Source organism: Homarus americanus, unplaced genomic scaffold (genome assembly GCF_018991925.1).
Source record: "Homarus americanus isolate GMGI-L3 unplaced genomic scaffold, GMGI_Hamer_2.0 scaffold48220, whole genome shotgun sequence".
Lineage (NCBI taxonomy): Eukaryota > Metazoa > Arthropoda > Malacostraca > Decapoda > Nephropidae > Homarus > Homarus americanus.
The window spans coordinates 259960-283138 of NW_024755060.1; the positions used below are offsets into that span (position 1 = coordinate 259960).

At 42.2% G+C, this 23179-nt stretch overlaps 1 protein-coding gene across 4 annotated transcripts in view; it reads right to left on the reverse strand.

Annotated features, from left to right (window-relative positions):
* Positions 1 to 2452: 2452 nt before the first annotated feature.
* Positions 2453 to 23179, reverse strand: part of LOC121856413 (calbindin-32-like) — a 51375-nt gene continuing 30648 nt past the window's right edge. For 3 of the 4 annotated variants that reach the window (XM_042351998.1, XM_042351997.1, XM_042351999.1), the window contains exons 9-13: positions 18637 to 18693; positions 12399 to 12470; positions 11360 to 11505; positions 8902 to 8916; positions 2453 to 5533 (exon numbers count right to left, since the gene is read on the reverse strand). In XM_042351998.1, coding sequence (XP_042207932.1) covers positions 5404 to 5533; positions 8902 to 8916; positions 11360 to 11505; positions 12399 to 12470; positions 18637 to 18693 — 420 coding nt within the window. In that variant the 3' untranslated portion in view covers positions 2453 to 5403. The remainder of the gene's footprint in view (positions 5534 to 8901; positions 8917 to 11359; positions 11506 to 12398; positions 12471 to 18636; positions 18694 to 23179) is intronic. The other variant, XM_042351996.1, reaches the window with a different exon arrangement.

Here is a 23179-nt window from a genome sequence, read left to right on the forward strand (position 1 = left end):
TTCCTTGCTTTTACTGAATCAAAACCTGGAGTACGTATGCTTTGTCATGAAAATACGTGCTGTACTTTATGATATTAAACGCTTTCACCTCTTGGGAAATACCGCTCGATTCTTCTTTAAATATGTTTACGCTTTCACAACATAACCAATAGACAAATGACGAAATTAATGTGCTGGTTTATACTTCCCACTAGTTTAAAATGCCCTTTCTCGTATCCAGAATGGGCAAAAAACGAATACCCTTGCAGTGGATTTCTCCCTTACAAACGCTGTTTCTAGCTGCGTAGCCGACCCCACGAATTCCAGTGTGTTCCTCGTGGTCTAGGTCAACCAGCGCCGCCCAATTAAAACTCCAGTTAACACAAAACAAAGCCATCCGCAGAGCCCCCATACACAACCAAAATTAAAAAGCTTCACGAAAAATACAACATTTTACCACTAAACACAAGAACATACAGCCAAGCACAAACTGGAAGACGAAATATGTAATCGACTAAAAACAGGACACCACAAGATCACACAGCTGGTGGCCAAAAAGCCTTCTCCATAACCCTCAAGAGCCACAACTATTGTACACTAAATACTACACAAGATGCGTTTTCTACTAGTTACACAAGGACCTAGTAGACCTCTCCAACTAACACAATAACAAACACCCCCTTGCTAGCTAGCTTAGCCTCCTCCTCCCCCCTCTCCCCTGTTTCCTTGAGCTCAGGCGACCTCTTAGTGCGACCTTCACCACAGCCAATCAAATCGTCTCTGCTAGGTGGATAGCCCACCTGCTCTTATTCTCTACTACTTTACTTCCCGTTTCATAACTTTACTTCTACCTTACATCTTCTCTCCCTTCCCGTGGCAAGCCATTGCCATTTGATCTCCATTATCATCACCACCTATCTCCTACCTACACCAACCAGCCAGCAACACCACCACCTCCGCCTGCCTGGCGGTCCTCGCTCCCTCCGGCGAGCATGGCGACCCACAAGCTGGTCCTCCTCTGAGCGTCCTCACCAACCAGCTCTCTCTACATCACGCTTGTAACCACGCTGCCACTTCCCAGCACCAAGCTGCATTGTACATCCAATACAACATGTATACATGAGAGCACATAGTGAGTTTCCTTTCTCCATTCCATCCTGAGTGTGAACCAAACATCCTGAACCCCACACCCTCTACTGTAGTTCGATCTTCACTGGTTTAAACTAATCTTTGTATTGTCTGAAAACACCACAAGTGGTAAAATACTCATTTCCAAACAAGATATTTGAAAATCTAACCTATAAATCAAAATTTGAACTTCCATCTAAATATTGACCCGAGTCTTTCAATTAAACGACCAATGTTCAGTCGAAATTAGGGAAAAATTATAGGTCTGGTCATGTAGTTAATTTAAGATTTGGAATTTGTTGTTTGGATAATCACAAAACCCTTGTCTTCTATTGCAATTCCGCCACAATGCATATTAGTTTTAATATATAAAATTGCTTTTTACTTGTTTAACATGGGAAAGGCTTTGAAATTGAGGAAAATTTGCATTGAAAAAACAGTGGGTGAACGAGGATATTTCGGCCAAGGAATAGTTAAGTGGGAAGTACAGAAGGAGAATGAAAGCGGAGGCTGGTTTGTGGGTTAACGTGTCGCCCGTCTGAGGCGTCCGATTTCTCGTCGTTTCGGGACGTCTGCCGAGTCCTCCGTTTTCTTTCCGTCTTGGAGTGCACCCGTGACTTCGTTATTCCTTAGTATAACGACGCAATTTGAAATTGCAACAGTGGTGGTATATGTTAAGGCAACTTGGTTATCTGATTATAGCTGGAACCTCCATTAAGTGATGTTGAAAGCTTCAACTGTCTTTGTTGTAAGTAACACTAGTCGATTCTGCCAGTACGAGTGCCTTGTCCTTGGGGATAGCCACAAAACCTACTGAAATTACATCATTTTGATGCCCAAACATCAGAAACAATTTACCAACCGTATTGAAAGACTTTTCACACACACCCTGTACCGCCAACTCTGACCTACACAGACTACCCGTGATTCCAGCTGCTACCCAGTCACCCCCCCTTCTTGCTTGCTGCCTACTCCATCGCTGCTAGCGTCCACGCTACCTAGCCAGCCAGCCTGCCTGCCTGACCCCGGCCAGGGCCGGATTATAACACCAATCAGCTCACCCCAACCCCCCCCCCCAGGACACCAAGGAAACTACTTTATATACTTTCCTTGGGCGATAATTTTACATATATATATTCATTAGCTCTGTGCGTGGTGCCGAGATGGAACGCGTGGAAATATTTATCAAACTATAGGTTAGCCTGTTCAACCGTTTGTGTTGGTGCGTGAACAAAATGAGGCATTTCAATTGTAAACTTTTAAGGTTATTTAATTGAATAAATATCTCTCTATCTGTCCTGTAGAGTAATGCTGATGCATATATGAGGTTCAATAAGAAGACCTGTAACAGAAGACTTTTATTTGTTATTGAAAACTGGTATTACAGTAAATGAAGTTAAACCATTCAAGTCAAGGACCCAGCAATGCTTATTCTGCTTGTGCTCAATGATTTATTAGAGTAATATTTTTTTATAGGGTTCCAGCATACTTCAAAAGGCAAAATATGTCGTCAGGACTATACGTTTGAATCGATAACAAATGCACAAATAGCATACAGTGTTGCCAGATCCTAGCGACGGTGCCAGACTGAGAACGTACTGGGTGGTTATATTCTGGTTCTGGTAATGATATACACCTAACGACACGTATGTACAGACGCAGTTTTTCGGAAATAACTCTTTAAGATATAATGGAAATTCCAAAATAAGACAAACATAAGTGTGACTTACGAATGATGGGCTGCATTATTGCTCCACCATCTGGCATCGTTGCTGTCAGCGTGGGACACATTTTTTTTTTATTGTTTTCAGTATTCACACGACGTTTTTAGAACAACACAGACATAAGTAACAAGAAAGTGCAGCCACATATCACCATTGGCTGGAAAAAGTACTTACTTACAGTCCTCGATTACTTAGAAATGACCGAAAATGTTCATGCACAAAAAGTACCTAGCTATTCCAAATCTAGTGAGAGTCATTACGAGTTCATTACTGTATATGGGAAATGTTGCCCGTAACGACACATCTGCCCTTGGTTCAAAATATCTAGGTATATCGTATTTATCATTAATTACTATTATGGCTTGGGAGGTCTGTAAGTATATGCACTGTACATTAATTTCATTGTTGTTGTCGAGGGACTTTCTAAAGACTTCATTACACGTCATAACGTTGTTTAACATCTATACTGCACCTCGAAGCTGGAACAGGACACAGAAGCAATCACGCGGGGAGGACACATACCCTGAACAAGGAGACCATCGTCACAAATACATAGGTTATATAGTTGGTTCGTTGAGGTAAAGGTTTATCTTAGCACTGTAGAGAAGTGGACTATATGAAAGCTGTATCAACAAGGGCTGTCGCAGGTCTCCGTGCTTGGCAAGTAGTCCTCCTGCGTTACAAGCTACAGCAGAAAACAGTCTATTTCCGTGTCTGCTCCGTCTTCCGGCGTGAATAACAACAGCTATTACCATTTCCACTGTTTGATGGATCTTCAGAAAATAAGCTTTTAATATTACAGTTTAACATATACGTATAAAGATATTCTTGATAGGATATGGAGCGCAGGAGACCTTTTTCAAAAAGTTTGGAAGATTAGAGAATTACAGGAGAGAACGTGCAAAAATGCAATTGCAACAAGGTATGAAGATAACATGGCGTCAAGACAATATAGTTGCCCCATGAAATGATATTCTTAATTTTCTTTACTCCCTTTAGAAACAGGTGAGATAACGTAAGGCTTAGGGTAAACATTCAAATTTCAGGGTTCTTTTGGTGCCAATGAATAACCTAAATCAAGATCAAGGACGAATGTTTTCATCCCAAGTTTTGATTTGAGATAAATTCATTTTCCAAAACCATTTGATTTTCCAACAATTATCTTGTTTAAAATCGTTGAAACCAAAATTTACCCTTGTTACATGAGCAGATTATGACTTTAGTTTTAAGGTAAATGCTAAAAATATGATATAACTTCAGCTGTAACCACGTTATAATAAGACTGGACATATATACACAACCTTTCTTGTGAGGAAGGCAATGTCGAAAGATTATGTGAATAAATTGACAATTGGCAAGCATGGATTTAGTGGTTGGAAGGTCTTCTCTGGCTGATGCCCATCATCAGTGGCGGGACGAGGCGAGGTAACAGAGAACCAAGAAATAGTCGTTTCCAGGTTAACTCGCTGACATTGGCTCAACGAGATCTATTGCCTGAAATGCTGACTCAGGCGCACTGGTTCTCATCACTCGCTCAAACATTTTCCGTGTACAGTAATTAAAAGAACCAAATATCCTTTTCAAATTAATATTTCATTTAAATTTTTATTTACAATAAAATCTCTAATAAGGTGGCCATAGCATCAGCACCCAGACAAAGGGTCCAGTATTATCTCTTGAACTAATGGTGAGGCCACAGGGATGGACGCAGACAGAGAACACTTCCCAATCCCCAAGTACATCACGCCTTCAAGCAGGAGTTGAAAACCCCAACTAAATACTGAGAATACAATGATAACATGGTTAGCATAACATGATTATGTGTTAATGTGATAGTCGTCTTCTTAGATCAAGGTGACAACACAATCCAGGTGGAGTAAGAATATTTTTTTGTCAGTTTGGGAGATCTTTTCACTCGGCTTTTCCTAAGTATAAATGCTAGAGATATGAGCCTAGCTGGAGATCTCCCACACTGACAGAATGGCCAATAATATATTCACAACCTGATACTTGGCGAATATAAAGGTGGGACCAAGCCAAGCCAGTCCCATATAACACTGGGTTCTTGCCGCCAGACAGACTGAACAAAATTTATATAGTCTTGGAGTAGTAGAGGGAAGAAGTCACTTTCTCGCTCAACTTAAAGAATAATTCCCTAGTATTATCACCTCGTTTTTCTAACATTCCTATATTCATCACCATTTTCACTTTGCCTTGTGAACAAGCTTCCCGAATTGAAGTAAAATTATGCATCATTACATTTCATGGAATTATGCCACGATGAAAACACGAGGAGCTTCTCAAGAGCGACATCATTTAAGCACGGTGTCAATGCCGTAAAAAAATCACCAGAGGCTGACACAAACATACACAAAAATGCTTCCTAAACTGAACCCCAAACCCAGAAATGCCCCTCAGCTGGCAACCCTGAAATGCTAATAAAAAATGTCCTTATTCCAACCGCATTCGTATATACTTCGGTTTGTCCCTCATCCTCACTGGCTTTGTAACCTTATTTCTTTTCCATTCTTCTTCGCCCCCTCTTTTAGATTTAGAGTGATTCTTCAAGTAACTAACTGGTGCTGTTGGTGCCAAGGGTACGGTTTACAAAGTGGCGGACGCGGAGTTTCTGTAGTTTGAGCGCCTTCATGCCGATGGTCGCGATCTCTGCCAAGGGGTTGTTGGCGACCATGCCTGTCCCGCTGTTGAGAAGACCAGGTTAGTGGACACATCTACTGTACTCTAAGTGCTAACATGGTCTCTTGAGTGTACCTGTTAAGAATACCTGTTGAGTGTACCTGTTAATATTACCTGTAGAGTGTAACTGTTAAAAATACTTGTTGAGTGTACCTGTTAAGAATACCTGTTGAGTATACCTGTTAAGAATACCTGTTGAGTGTACCTTTGAGTATACTTGCTGAGTGTACCTGTTGAGTATACTTGTTGAGTGTACCTGTTAAGAATACCTGTTGAGTGAGTGTACCTCTTAAGAATACCTGTTGAGTGTACCTCTTGAGTGTACCTGTTAATAATACCTGTTGAGTGTACATGTTAAGAATACCTCTTGAGTGTAGTGTATGTACCTGTTGGATGTTTACACAGCTACCATCACTAGAGGTACTATACAGTAGTCAACAAAAACACTCTCTCAGGCTATTACAGTACAGCTAACCAATAAACAGTGAGTTTAGTGCAGGGTGACTCATAGTTCGCACACCATAGGAAAATTAACATTATTTTTTCTTGTTTTTTTTTTCAGGTGTTAAAATCAAAACATGGCATATAATTTTACACGAGAGGAAAACCCAATTAAATATTCATGTACAGAGAAGAATATGTGTTAAGATTTAATGCTTTAAAGACGAAAGTAATTTCTGATTCCAAGTTGAAAATAAATCCTAAAAATAAAAATTACAGGAGGCAACAGGGAACTTAAACAAGTGGAAAATTTGGTGTATTTGGAAAGTAGCATTAGCTGTGATGATAGATGTACGGGAGAAATCAAAACAAGAATAGGGGAAGCAAAACCAGCAGTTAATAATCTAAAAGACCTAATGAAAAGAGACACTAACTTCAGTTTGAGGAAAAAAACCTGCTGAAAGTGATATTATGGTCAAGACTGTTGTGTGGGCCAGAAGCTTGGACACTTTCAGCAGACACCAGAAGCCTTTAAATGTTGTGCTATAGACGAATGCTGAGAATACGTTACACTGACAGGAAAACAAATGAAGAAGTACTAAGGTTACCCAAAACTTCAAGAGAAATACTTAAAATGTACAGAAAAATAGAAATGAGATACTTTGGTCATATAAATATGGATGAGAGAATAACAACATAAATATTAATGGACAAAGTTGAGGGTAGGAGGACCAGGGGAAGGCGGAGACTGGGATGGATGAAGGAAATTAAAACCTGGGCCCCCAGAGAGACACAAAACCTTAGAGGAGTGATAAAGAACAGCCCGAGAACGTTTAGAGTGGAGGACTGTGGTCGAGAACCCTCAGATATGAAGACTGTGGTCGACAACCCTCAGATATGAAGACTGTGGTCGACAACCCTCAGATATGAAGACTGTGGTCGACAACCCTCAGATATGAAGACTGTGGTCGACAACCCTCAGATGATGAAGACTGTGGTCGACAGCCCTCACAGCCCTCAGATATGAAGACTGTGGTCGACAACCCTCAGATATGAAGACTGTGGTCGACAACCCTCAAATATGAAGACTGTGGTCGACAACCCTCAGATATGAAGACTGTGGTCGACAACCCTCAGATATGAAGACTGTGGTCGACAACCCTCAGATATGAAGACTGTGGTCGACAACCCTCAGATATGAAGACGGTACAGTACTGTACTCTGATTGACAGAGCCAGATGCTACACATACTTCCAAAATACTCAAGTTTACTTACAACATTCAGACATATAGGTGTTGTTGAGTCAGTTCTGTAGGAGCTGGCTCCCCATATATGAATAAAAAACTGATTCATTTCTTTGTAATTATTTTTTCCACGATCATTGTTGATTTTTTATGATTATTCCAAGTAAAAGGTAAAAAAAAAAAGTATTAATATTCCAATGGCGCACAACTTATGAGACACCCTGTCAGTAAACAAGAGGCTATACAGTACAGTATAATGACAAGGGTGATGATTGAGTAACTCACCCGACACACGACACAGAGAGGGTAAGGTAAAGTCGTTTTAGTGGTGAAATAATTACAGTATTAGGACACTTTAGTACAGTAATTTCTGCGTAAAACATGAAGTTATTGTCACTAAAATTACCCAATTATGCATGAAATAAAATGTGGGTTTAATAATTATCCCACATTGTTAAACAGTACGGAAATATTCCTCATTATGATTGAAATACAACCAAAGGGTAATACATGAGAAATTAGACAAGATGGGTATAAATATTACCCAGTTGGCTTAAACCCTACAACAGGCTTGGGTGCAGAGCTGACAGACCCCAGGAAGCTACCACAGATATCTACAGTGAGAAGACGTTATTGGCGATGCTACTGCCAATACATGCAACTAGGCAACGCTACAGGAGATGTTTACTACACTCTATGACTGAAGCTTTCATCCCTACAGGTTCACACAGGGACCCTACCTACCCATCCACCTACCTACCCACCCATCCACCTACCCATCCACCTATCTACCCCCCCACCTATCTACCCCCCCCAACTACAGCCAGAGATTACATGCCACTTAGACGATTCCCAAAGAGATGATCGACGATTTAACCTAACATAAAATAACCTAACATGATATAACCTAACCTAACCTAACCTAACCTAACCTAACCTAACCTATCTTGACGTAACATAACATAACCAAACGTAACCTAAACTAGTCTAAATTAACTTAACTAAATAAACTAAACTAACCAAACCTAAGTTAACCTAACCAAACCAAAGCCTAACCAACTGTAATCTAAGTAAACCTTAATAAACTTAACCTAATCTACTGGTATTCAGTGATAGGGGATGACACTCTCCCCACTGCGCTAGGGGACACACACACACACCAACACACACACACACACAGGCACTTACTCTGGTTGCTTCTGTGTGCGGTGCAAGGCAGATTTTTTGGGGGCATTTTTAGAAGAAACTGAAGAAAAATCATGCGTTAAATAATTCCAACATATGACACAAGAGGAAAATAAATTATTCTCCTGTGATTGTAAATGATGCATAAAAAATAAACTTTCCATTTGTTTAGATAAAAATAAACTGATTTAGTTTCAACAACCAAGAAATGAAATGAAAGGTGCATAAATGTTATTTCTTGGATGAGGCGCTAGAGAAGTGAACAGTCCCTTCACTAGTGCGTTTACAGGGGCTCGTCAGGTTTGGTGCAGTGTGGGAGCGCTGTGTTTGTTTACATTCAACAGAAGGAAACTCGCAATAGTAAATATACTATGGAATAAAATTGAAACGATATTAAAACAAATATCTAAAAAATAATGATTTGTGGAAAGTTTATTTGACAAACCTCTGTAAACGCACTAGTGAAGGGGCCTGTACCTTCCTAGACGTACACCTATCTCACCTTAACACTCCAGAACTGCATCAGGATTATCATGATAAATGAATAAAATCACATTCTTGAAATAAAACAAAACTGCATTGATAAAACAAAACACCAAGCACTTGCAGTGGTTTAGTCATCAGCAGAAAGCATCACTTGCATTAATAAAGTTAAATAATCAATTCCATGTCATCAATATGTAACATAATTATGAAAATTCTACAAAAAATAAGAAAAAAAATAATTTACTGTAGGATCATTCTACATTGGATTATTATTGTGTAATTATGAATTATTATATCCAGGCTAATAATATGCAAAACTGTATTAAAAAAAAAACATATAGTGCAAAACCACAATGCAAAATGAATGAACTAAATATCAAAAGAGTAATGAAAGACCATACACATGCAGGTCCTTGTAGGGGTGAAAGTGTGAAGTCAACTGAAGGAAAGGTTGGCCATTCCTAGAGACAAATATTATCCCTGCAAACAATGGGTGAAGCTTGATCACATTCTGAACGGTCAACTTCACCCTCAAGTGTCACCCTCACCCTCAAGTGTTAACCTCACCCTTAAGTGTCACCCTCATCCTCAAGTGTCAACCTCACCCTCAAGTGTCACCCTCAAGTGCCAAACTCACCCTCAAGTGTCAACCTCACCATCAAGTGTCACCCTCACCCTCAAGTGTCAACCTCACCATCAAGTGTCAACCTCACCATCAAGTGTCACCCTCACCCTCAAGTGTCAACCCCACCCTCAAGTGTCAACTTCACCCTCAAGTGTCAGCCTCACCCTCAAGTGTCAGCCTCACCCTTAAGTGTCACCCTCACCCCCATGACCAGTACACAAGGGTATATAGACCAGTACACAAGGGTATATAGACCAGTACACAAGGGTATATAGACCAGTACACAAGGGCATATAGACCAGTACACAAGGGTATATAGACCAGTACACAAGGGTATATAGACCAGTACACAAGGGTATATAGACCAGTACACAAGGGTATATAGACCAGTACACAAGGGTATATAGACCAGTACACAAGGGTATATAGACCAGTACACAAGGGTATATAGACCAGTACACAAGGGTATATAGACCAGTACACAAGGGTATATAGACCAGTACACAAGGATATATAGACCAGTACACAAGGGTATATAGACCAGTACACAAGGGTATATAGACCAGTACACAAGGGTATATAGACCAGTACACAAGGGTATATAGACCAGTACACAAGGGTATATAGACCAGTACACAAGGGTATATAGACCAGTACACAAGGGTATATAGACCAGTACACAAGGGTATATAGACCAGTACACAAGGGTATATAGACCAGTACACAAGGGTATATAGACCAGTACACAAGGGTATATAGACCAGTACACAAGGGTATATAGACCAGTACACAAGGGTATATAGACCAGTACACAAGGGTATATAGACCAGTACACAAGGATATATAGACCAGTACACAAGGGTATATAGACCAGTACACAAGGGTATATAGACCAGTACACAAGGGTATATAGACCAGTACACAAGGGTATATAGACCAGTACACAAGGGTATATAGACCAATACACAAGGGTATATAGGCCAGTACACAAGGGTATATAGACCAGTACACAAGGGCATATAGACCAGTACACAAGGGTATATAGACCAGTACACAAGGGTATATAGGCCAGTGCACAAGGGTATATAGGCCAGTACACAAGGGCATATAGGCCAGTACACAAGGGTATATAGACCAGTACACAAGGGCATATAGGCCAGTACACAAGGGTATATAGACCAGTACACAAGGGCATATAGACCAGTACACAAGGGCATATAGACCAGTACACAAGGGTATAAAGACAAATTAAAAAATATGTAGAATTAAATATTTTATAACCAAGGAAATCTATTTCGGACAAGTCAAGAGGAAAGAGGAGGGTGTGGGTGTGTGTGTGTGTGTGTGTGAGGGAGGGAAGGAGTGTCTGGGGGGAGGGAGGGAAGGAGTGTCTGGGGGGAGGGAGGGAGTGAGTGGGTGTGCTAGTGAGGGAGTGGGTGTGCTAGTGAGGGAGTGGGTGTGTAAGGGAGGGAGAGAGTGTGAGGGAGGGAGGGAGTGTGTGAGGGAGGGAAGGAGTGTCTGGGGAGAGGGAGGGAAGAGGTGTCGCAGCAACAGGGGGAGGGAGAGGGAGGGAGTGGGTGTGTGCTGTATGTAGTGAGGGAGTGGGTGTGTGAGGGAGGAAAGAGGTGGATTCAGGGTGCAGGACTTTCTCTCACAATAATGAAGGAGAGAGAGAGAGAGAGAGAGAGAGAGAGAGAGAGAGAGAGAGAGAGAGAGAGAGAGAGAGATATGTAGAAGAAGTAAAATTAAAACCAAAACAACATCATGGTTTGTTGTTTATTTCTTGTACATCGTAAAGCATAACGAAATAAAGAAATTAAACCAATAATCAGGATTAAGGAAGCCTCACGTTTGCATGTCGTCCTCAGCGCCGTGTTTAGCGAGAGCGAGAAGGATCATGGTGAGTTCCTTCTTGTTGATCTTGCCATCCTTGTTGAAATCACAGCCTCTCATAATGGCGTCCTGGAATTCTTGTAGGTCCAGCGCATCGTAGTCCTGTAGGTAATGAGTGATCGTTTAGGACCGGTTGGACTAAGTTTGGTCACTTTGAGGATCTGTTCAACTATATATTTTTCCTCTCTTACTAACTGCCTGGCTATATGTTTGTGTGTGTCTGTCTAAACATCTTTTCTGCAACTCTATATATACTTGCTTAGCTGTTTTTTTTTTAATGGTTGCCTCTCGTGTCCGAGGATGGTCAGCCCAAGGGCAACATCGGCATGAATTTGTTTAAGGTGTAGAAGCTGTCACCAACACAACACCCACACCCTAAGTTAACGAGCTGCATGACTCAGTGTCAAGGAATAGTCCGAGAAGACCGGACAACTCGCCAACTGCACTGGATAACCATTACCACGGAACACGATCCTCAAATCGATTAAAACCCAGGTTACCAATTACTGCTGGGTAGACAGAGGCAAATGGCGAAAAGTAACATGCCTATAGTTTCACCCTGCCCGGGGATCGAACCCGCGTCCGCTCACTTGTGAGACGCGCATGCTGACCATTACACCACAGGTCACTAAACTGTATACCTGCATTGTCTATATACATATTGAATCAATTGTAAATCTAGGTTGCTTGGTGGCCACTACAGTAGGCCCTACTCCTAATAGATGTCTATTTTACATAACAATAATAGACACCAGGCATAATTGGACCAAGTCTTAATAGGCACCAGTTATAATGGGACCAAGTCTTAATAGGCCCCAGTTATAATGGGACCAAGTCTTAATAGGCCCCAGTTATAATGGGACCAAGTCTTAATAGGCCCCAGTTATAATGGGACCAAGTCTTAATCGGCCCTAGTTATAATAGAACCAATCTTAATCGGCCCCATTCATAATAGGACCAAGATTAAGGTCAATAAGAGTGTGTTAATGACTCACCTTCTTGACCAACTCCAAAAGGTCCTTCAAGAACCCATTAAGTTCCTCGTTCTCAATGGTTCCGTTATTGTCCTGCGAATACATGTAACTGTGAGTACATTGACACACACAGAACACACATAGAACAAAACACAGAACACACACACACAGGACACACATATAGAACACACACACACATTACTACTACTACTTTGCTGTCACTCGGAATCGAGTATGACGATCATCCAGCTATGATACAATGATATGAGTTATTAGGGATGTCACCTAGGTTAGTGAGTTTTGAGGTGACTAAAGAGGCCGATACGGGACCCACAGCGTCGTCCACATTCGTTGTACATGTGGAGGGCTCGATCTACTGCGGGAGGGGCTGTGGCAGCGTCTTTCCGGCATTGGCGCTTGTTTGCCTCGGTTTGTGGTCGATGTTAACTCGAAAGTATTGAAACCTTCTCGTGTGATGCTCGTCCAAGCGTTGCGGTGTGGAGTAATCGTCTCCCAGGTGAGGGGGTCCATTTGGCACTTTTTCAGGTTTGTCTTAAGACTATCCTCATACTTTACAATTGCCCGCCGGCATTACGTTTGCTATTCGTTAGGTGACTGTAAAGCAGCTGCTTTGGCAGTCTACTGTCGTTCATGCAGGTAACATGGCCAGTCCGGCGTAGTTGTTCATGGATAATGGTAACCTCGATGCTCCTACAGTTAGTGTCAGCAAGAATACTGGCATTTGTTCTCTTGTCTTCACAGCGAACTCGGAGGATGGAACGTAGACTACATTGGTGAAATTTTTCAAGTGCCTTGAGGTGCCTCCTGTATGTGACCCATGTCTCACTGCCATATAGCAGGGGGGGGGGGGGAGGACCACTGCTCGATATAAGTGCAGCTTTGTAGATAATTTCAGCTCCCTACAGCTGAAGACACGGTTTAGGAGCCTGCCAAAGGCTTGAGATGCACATCCGGTCCGACGCTGAATCTCTTCATCAATGTCTGCGGTGCTGGACAGGTGGGAGCCGAGATACCGAAAGTGGGCAACATTAGAGAGGGTAGTACCGTTAAGCTGGATGGATGGTGGAGGTGTGTCTGAAACAGGTGAAGGTTGAAAGAGAATCTGAGTCTTACGTACATTCATCTCAAGGCCGAAGTGTGCACATGCGTCTGCATAGGTGTTCAGGATCTTCTGTAGGTCATGTTCAGTGTGAGCAACAAGGGTGAGGTCGTCTGAAAGATGAAGTTCAGTAATGAAAGCTGCAGACACATTTGTTTTTGCCTGCAGGCGTCTTATGTTGAAAAGACCCCCTCCCCTTCACCCAGTACTCGATGTTCACCCCTCTGGTTAAATTGGCACTGGAACGAGTAAGGAAGGCAGCCAAGAAGATGGAAAAGAGAGTACACACCCTTGTTTAACCCCTGTTTGGATGGGGAAGAATTCTGACTGGGTGCCATTGTGCAGGACACTGCCGTCCATGCCATCGTGGAGTTGCCTCACAATGGCGATGAATTTTGGTGGGCAGCCAAAACGGCTGAGGGTCCACCAGAGAGCTTCCCTGTTTGCCGAGTCGAAGGCCTTGGTTAGGTCGATTAAAGTCATGTACAGGTCACGACGCTGTTCTTTGCACTTTTCCTGTATCTGGCAGGCAGCAAAGATCATGTCAGTGGTGCAACGTGATGGTCTAAAACCACATTGAGATTCTGGGAGGAAGTTTTCCACTTCAGGAAGAAGTCTGTTTAGGATGACTCAGGCGATAATCTTGCCAGCTACGGACAGCAGCGATATCTCACGGTAGTGGCCACAGTCTGACAGGTCTCCCTTCTTCTTATTAATGTTGACAATGGAGGCATCTTTAAGAGCTTGGGGGATTTCCTTCTTTTCTCATATATTCTCCAGGAGAGAGTGGAGACTGCAAGTAAGCAGAGATCCTCCTGCTTTATACACTTCAGCTGGGATTCCATCAGGACCTGAGGCAGTGTTATTTTTCATCTGTTTGATGGCAGTAGCTACCTAATCCAAGGATGGAGGATAGCTGAGGTGGGTCAGCTCTGGATGCTGAGGGACCTGCTGGGTAGACAAAACATCCACATCGGTGTTTTTTGTTGATCAATGAATGTTAGTGCTTTTTCCAGCGCTGAAAGAGGCCTTCATCGTCAGATGAGCAGAGGGGGGCTGCGCCACGAGTGACTGGCCCATAAAATGTTTTTGTGGAAATGAAAAATTCGCGCATCTTGTGCTGATCTGCATGTTTTTGTGCTTCTCATGCTTTATCTTTAAACCAGTCGTTCTTTAGATTGCAAAGTTCCCACTGGGCTACAACTTTCTTCTTGCGGAAGGTATCAGCTTTGGTCCGAGACTAAGGGTTGTTCTGCCAGTCAGTAAAAGCAGCACGTTTATCATCGATAAGTACTTTGATTGCCGGGTCATTTTCATCAAACCAGTCCTGGTGTATTCTTTTGGTCTGGCCGAGGGTCTCTACAGGTTTTTGTCATAACAGTATTAAGAGTATCCCATTCGGCACTGGATTCACGTTGTTTGCTGTTGGGTTGTTTATAAGCCCATGTTCGAGCTGCTCTCTGAAAGCATGTGCTACCGCTGGATCCTCCAGGCGCTTAGTTTTAAAACCTTTTCTGGAAGCTTGCTGCCTTCACCGTTTTGGGGCGACGTGAAGTGAGAGCTTGGATCTGACAGTCGATGATCAGTGTCACAGTGGTCTGAGCCATGCATGGCATGGGTGATGAGGACATCTCGGCGATCTCTTTCTCTGACAATGATGTAGTCAATGAGATGTCAGTGTTTGGATCGTGGGTGTTGCCACGAACCCTTGAACTTGTTGAGGAGTAGGCCTTGGGATTACACCTGCCCAGTCCATTTCTCCGTATGGTTCCCTGCCAAATTTTATCTCTGCCAACTCTGGCATTGAAGTCTCCAAGAAGCACAACCTTGTCTTCTCTGGGGATAGAGGTTAGCACTCTGTCGAGGTCGGCATAAAAGGCCTCCTTGATGTCATCCTCTGCATCCAGTGTTTGGGGCGTATGCACTAATGAAGAAGGCATGACTCGAGTGATTCAGTGGGACTCGAAGCATCATGAGGCACTCGTTGATCCCAATAGGCATTTCAGTTACCCTGTGTAGGATGCATTGGCGGAGGGCAAAGTCAACTCCATAAATGCAGTTTATCTCCGCAGAAGAAGGTATAGCCAGACCTCTGTTCTGTGAGTTGGCCCTCATCTGGGAGCCGGGACTCACTGATGGCTGCTATGTTGATGTTATACCAAGCCAGCTCTTTTGCCACAAAGGCAGTTCTTATTTCAGGACGCTCATTTGTGCCAGTATCCAGAAGGGTCTTGACATTCCATGCAGCGACCATAAAGAGGTTTTATGGTTTGTTTTTGTTTGGATCTGTGATTTTGGTTGTGTTTTCGACCACATAAGGATGACCTTACTGGGTGCGGTTGCCCAGTCATGTTGGGTTTTAGGCAGGCTATGTTTAGTGCATCTTTTCTAGCACCCTCCCCATGTGGAGTGAGCAGACTGGCTCCTCGTAAGGGCTGCTCAGTCGCACAGACAGGACCGTATTGCACTGCTGCCTAGTTCCCAGTGCATAAACGACCACCTTATCTGTGCCGCCCATGTACAGAGTTGTGATTAGAGACTCCTGGCAGTCATCTCTGCCTGTCCCCGTCGCCATAGGGCTTTTGGGGGGTATAGGGGGTTTTGATGATGATGAGAGGTATGATGAGCTGGGTGATGGCTGCCCGTGAGTTGATTTATGTGGTGAGGCAGGAGAGCAGGCTGCAACCACACATCTTGGCTCTCCCTTTTCCTGATCCAGTGGTGCAAGTGCTGCAACGAATGGGGAGAGGGAGAGTTGCAATGGACTGCCGATAGCCCAGTTTGTTGGGTTTTGCCTTAGTAGCCTGTCCATCAGGCATTGTCTTCGTACGCCGGTGTAGTCGTTGGGTTCCCATAGTGGTCACCTCTTCCGCCTACACTGACGTTGGGGTCTTGTTGGAGCTCTGTAAGCATGTCTGCCTGATGCGGGGCTCCACGGTAGATTTTTCGTTCGGGATTTACTCCCGTAGCCTTATACCTGCCTAGGTTAATCCGCAAGGTAGCGGGGCGGTGGTTGGTAGGCGCCAGGACGTGTCCACATGCCAGTGGGCCTATGCGCCGTCCCTCTGGGGCCCACTGCTACTCCGAGATCCCTGCTGATCTAGCCTGGGCCCACGAGGCACCCAGTTACCGGGTGTTGCCACGAGGAGGCACAGCAGGAGTCTTGATGGTGAAGAGGCTGTGTACTGGCAGGGGAAGACTTGTGCAAGTTGCTTCCCTATTCGCCACACACACACACACACACACACACACACACACCTCACGCAGTCCGCCACTACAACAAAATTCAGCCCATAAGAGCCTTCACTGATGGATATAAGAATAGCACCATCCCATCTATTGTTAAAATAATAAACAGCTTCTGATTTATGTACTGTACAGCCCTGTAAATATATTGAACGTATATCATTATGTCTAAATTACATGTAAGTTTGTAAATTTTCAGCCACCGGCTGCAACTCTATTAATAAACCGTTTATTATTATTATTATTATTACGCACGCACAGTCGCACACGCACACACACACCTGAGATCCCCTGTCCGAGAATTGCTGTTCGACACCACAACCGCATCCAGCCCATACGTGCACGAACTGATCGCTATAAGAACAGCCCAGTCCCAACCATTGTAAAAATTATCAATAACATGTAATAAATCAGTGTATTCACTCCCAGTAAACACTGCTCCCTACACTGTCACTATGTTGAAATGAACTGTATTTTGAGCTGATCCCCATCTAAGTTACTATATGTCTTATTTGTGTCACTTATGTCACTTGTATATTATTTGTAATTCGTAACCCATTCCCCAAATATGTAACTGTATATTTTCAGCCTTCTGGCTGCCAAGCTCTTTCAATAAACCGTTAATTATTATTATTATTATTATTTACATAGAATACACACACACATATAGAACACACACACATAGAACACACACACCTAGAACACACACACACACACAAACATACACACACATAGAACATAAACACACATGTACAACATACACATATAGAACACACACACACACACACACACACACACACATATAGCACACACACGCACAGAACATACACACACACACAGAACATAAACACACATAGAACACACACACACATAATAAATATTTCATGTTTTACCGTAATGGCTTTTCAATATTGTATAAATTTATCAAAGATTTATGAAGAGAAAGTAATATAAATGTTCTAATTGTCTGTTGATACATAGTAAGAGTTAATTACAATTTATTCACCTGTGATAAATATATACCTGTGTTTATTGCTGGGTATTGACCTATACATAATATTGGAACCCTTGTATGACGTCTGTATTTTTTCTATAATCTACAGTATAGTCTACGTGTATATTTGTGTATTAAAATTATTCAGCAGTTTATATAATTGTGTAATTTGTCTTTCTTTATAAAATGTTCACTTTTTTCTTGTTTTTATTATACCTGCATTTATCTATCTATCTTTCTTCTCTCTCTCTCTCTGTTTCTTTCCATCTTTTATTTACCTCTCTCTCTCTCTCTCTCTCTCTCTCTCTCTCTCTCTCTCTCTCTCTCTCTCACACATAAACAGTTCAAATTACGTCAACACATAAATAAGTAGACTAAATTCTATCAATATGCCGACTCACAGATGATTACCTGAATAATAGACCCCAGCTTATAGTCACCTTAAGAATAATCACCCTAATCTAACCTCAACCTAATCTAACCTAACCTAACCCAACCTAATGCTTACCTAACTTAACATAACCTCAACCTAATCTAATCTAACCCAACCAAACCTCAACGTAATCTAACCTAACCTACTTTTGGCTGGTAGGTAAAGTATCTGTTTCCAGGAAAGGATTAGTGTGAGAATCCTGTGATCATCCTATACCAGCTTAATCTTCACCTGGGTTAGGTTAGGTTAGATTAGGTTAAGTTATCGTGTTTAAACATCTGGTAAAGTAAACTGGGGTGTGTAATCTTCAGGTGATCCACTGGTTTGACTCTGTACAAATGCTCTTTAAACGGTCCTAAAGTCTTTAAGTAGTTTCCTGTATTTAGGGAGGGACCTGACTGGCCCTAAAATAAGACTTACTCTGTACCTTATCAATGTCTTCAACTGACCTTAAAATAAGACTTACTCTGTCGTAGAGCGCGAATACCCTTTCAATGTCCTCCTTCGTCAACTTGGAAGCGCCCTGAGGTAACAGAGCCACAGTTAGTATACAACCTTAGCTACTATGCTACAGTAGTCACTTTAAAACACAATACATCAACAATGAAATATATCTTGTGTAATTAGTAATGGTTGTTTAATATCACAGAACTACTATATAAGTATTCAAGGGTCTATTGTATACATTCAATGTTATTTTGGGAGAATTTATATTGCATGAAATAATTTAAATTTTTTTTTTTTAAGGTGGATCTGCCAATTAAATCTAGTGTTCTAACTTAAATGTGTCTCAGTCCGTGGTAGGGGATCTGCAAGTTGCTAGATGTAGGTGACTAACGGAGACAAGTTGTGGTGTGTGAGTGAGCATGGAGAGACTGGCACAACACACAACTTTGACAATGGCTATACATTCCCAGCACTAACGGCTACATGGCATACTAGGTAACTATAGATAAATCAATGCGTTTCTAGGAGCTGGCTTCTAGGAGCTGCTCAGAGAATAGTGTTAGTTATTTCCGGCCTCTATAAAGTTGACTTGGATGCACGTGAAGCACTTGCAATCTGGAGTACTTTTATAACTGGCTTTACAGACATGCAAACTTAAACTTACTTATAACTTGATCATAATTCTCTCAATGACTCTCTCATTCAGACCACAGTGGAAATAAAACACTAAATTCAATACAAACACTGCATGGGAATCACCAAGGCGTGAAACTGTCTGGTACCGTCGTAGCGTAATGAGAGAGAGAGAGAGAGAGAGAGAGAGAGAGAGAGAGAGAGAGATAAAGCTAAAGATAACTACCTTCAACAGCCTTGGTGAATCACATGCTCTCATGACCACCAACTTTATAAAACAGAAGTACACTAACTACACCACCCCACATGCTCACGCTAGGCCCCGTATCCTTATGAATTACTTAATGTTATAATAAGCAGCTGTGTGAAGTGATTAAAATAGTAAAAAAAAAATATGACACCATTCTTGTTTGAAAAAAAAAGTTAGTAAATGTAATTAAGTTATGCATCATCAACAAGACTCGAGAAATAGTGAACGAGCAAAAATATAGTGTAAGGACAGGCATATTTTATATAGCCACAAATAGATGTATGCGGCTGTGCGTCTAGAAAACACACACACACACACACACACACACACACACACACACACACACACACACACAGACGGCAGCTAAGGATGTCCCATTTTTATTATAATTTACATGATAATATTTACACAATACAACACCAATAAAAGTTGAATAGACAGAATGAATCTTTACATGACCTTAAAATAAATGGGAAATCGCTCATATGTATGTTTATTCATATTTCCATACATGTTTATTCATATTCTCATACATATACATCCTCAAGGACCACGCATACACTCAGACATACCTAAAGCTCACACATATATCGAAAAACTGTAATACTATATCGTCAAATGTATATAATTTTTCAGTATTTATTTGTAATTAAAATCTATCACCATCTATCCTGTGGTGCGACTCATGATAGAACGAAACACCAAAGACTGCCGACTCAACTTAGGTAATACAGTACGTCAGTGTCTGTGTTAATACAATACGTCAGTGTATGTGTTAATACAGTACGTCAGTGTATGTGTTAATACAGTACGTCAGTGTATGTGTTAATACAGTACATCAGTGTATGTGTTAATACAGTACGTCAGTGTCTGTGTTAATACAGTACGTCAGTGTATGTGTTAATACAATACGTCAGTGTATGTGTTAATATAGTACGTCAATGTATGTGTTAATATAATACGTCAATGTATGTGTTAATATAGTACGTCAATGTATGTGTTAATACAATACGTCAGTGTATGTGTAAATACAATACGTCAGTGTCTGTGTTAATACAGTACGTCAATGTATGTGTTAATATAATACGTCAATGTATGTGTTAATATAGTACGTCAATGTATGTGTTAATACAATACGTCAGTGTCTGTGTTAATACAGTACGTCTATGTATGTGTTAATACAATACGTCAGAGCTGGCATAGCAGCTATACCTTCTTCTGGAAGGGTAAGCCTGCTGCAGAAAGAAACTGCATCTATAGAGTTGGCTTTGCCATCTGCCAACGCATCCTACACAGGCTAAGAGAAATGCCTATTGGGATCAATGAGCACCTCATGACGCTCAGAGTTCCATTGAATTACTCACGTTATGCCTTTTTCATCAGTGCATACGCCCTAACACTGGATGCAGAGGATGACATCAATGACATCGTCAATATTTATAAGAACAAGGGAGACCGGTCAGACTGTGGCAACTACGGTGGGATCTCGTTGCTGTCCATAGCTGGCAAGATTATCCCTGAGGCAGAAAAGTTCTTCCCAGAATCTCAATGTGGCTTTAGACCATCACGTGACACCACTGACATGATCTTTGTTGCCCACCAGATACAGGAAAAGTGCAGAGAACAGCATTGTGCCTTGTCCATGGCTTTCATCAACCTAATCAAGGCTTTTGACTCAGTAAACAGGGAAGCCCTCTGGCGGACCCTCAGCCGTTTTGGTTGCCCACCAAAATTCATCGCCATTGTGAGGCAACTCCACGATGGCATGAATGGCAGTGTCCTGCACAATGGCACCCAGTCTGAGTTCTTCCCCATCCAAATGGGGGTAAAACAAGGATGTGTTCTGGCGCCAACTCTCTTTTCTATTTTCTTGACTGCCTTCCTTACTCGTACCAGTACCAATTTAGTCGGCAGGGTGAACATCGAGTAGCAGGTGAAGGATCTTTTCAACATACGATGACTCCAGGCAGGAACAAAGGTGTCGGCAGCTTCCATAAGTAAACTTCAGTAAAAAGACGACCTCACCCTTGTCGCTCACACTGAAATTGACCTACAGGAGATCCTGAACACCGACGCAGATGTGTATGCACACTTCGGCCTTGAGGTGAATGTACGAAGACTCAGATTCTCTTTCAACCTGCCCCTGGTTCAGCCACACCTGCACCATCCATCCAGCTTAATGATACTACCCTCTCTAATGTTACCCACTTTCAGTATCTAGGATCCCACCTATCTACCACTCCAGACATCGATGAAGAAGTTCAACATCGGATCAGATGTGCATCTCAAGCCTTTGGCAGACTCCGTACCCGTGTCTTGAGCTGTAGGGAGCTGAAATTATCTACAAAGTAGCACGTATAGTGAGCAGTGGTCCTCCCCACCATGCTATATGGCAACGAGACATGGGTCACATACAGGAGGCACCTCAAGGCACCTGAAAAGTTTCTCCAAGTAGTCTACGTTCCATCCTCCGAGTTCACTGGGAAGACAAGAGAACAAATGCCAGTATTCTCGCTGACACCAACTGTAGGAGCATTGTGGCTACCATAATCCATGAACAACTACGTTGGATTGGCCATGTTACCCACATGGACGACAGTAGACTGCCAAAGTGCTACTTTACAGTCACCTAACGAATAGTAAACGTAACTCTGGCGGGCAACTGAAAGGTAAAAGGATAGTCTTAAGACAAACCTGAAAAAGTGCCAAATCGACTCCCTCACCTGGGAGTCGATTACTCCACACGGTAATGCTTGGAGGATCACCACACAAGAAGGTGTCAATACTTTCGAGTTAGCCCGACTGCAAACCAAGGCAGACAAGCGCCAGCGCCGGAAAGACGTTGCCGCCACCCCTCCCGCGCAGCCATCCACATGTGCCGGTACCGTATCAGCCTCTTTAGTCACGTTAATAACTCATATCATTGTATCATAGCTAGATGGTCGTCATACTCGATTCCGAGTGACTACAAAATGTGTGTGTGTGTGTGTGTGTGTGTGTGTATATACCCAACTCTTTATCAACTATCAAATTAACCATTACTAGTTATCGACTGTTAATACTGATACCAATCACTATATTAACTACTGTGTGTTGTACTCATCAAATATCACACATGTCCTGACCAATGACTGTCCTCTTGGGCCTTTAACAGTAGCGGCAGCACAGACAGATAGGAAGCGTGTTGTTGATAGTGTGAGAGAGGAGCTCCCCTGCTTCATACTGAGTACTTTAATGTTTCTTCTTAAGGCATCTGCAGAACTCCCATACTGAGACTAACTGATGTGGCCTTCACAGTGTATAGGTCACGGGTGGACAGCTCTTGTCATGTGAATGTGGTATGTATGGGACAAGGGAATTGATATAGGGGTTTACATGTCTTCTGGCTACAGTATTTCCTAAAGAGTCACTGAAAAGTAGATGTATAATAATTACAAAAAATTACTCAACTACTGTATTGTACTGTACTAGTATCAGCCAGAAAGTTTGTGTTTGTGCAGTATATGATTTATTAAAACAAAGGTAACCAACAGTATGGCACCGTACCCCCTGGCCCTAACCTAACCAATTAATACTAAGATCCATTCACAGTGAATCTAGTGCTCAGTTCTAATAGGCTACATTCCAACCTTACTTGACCAATTAGAATTATGACCCATTAGGTCTGGGGTCTATTTAC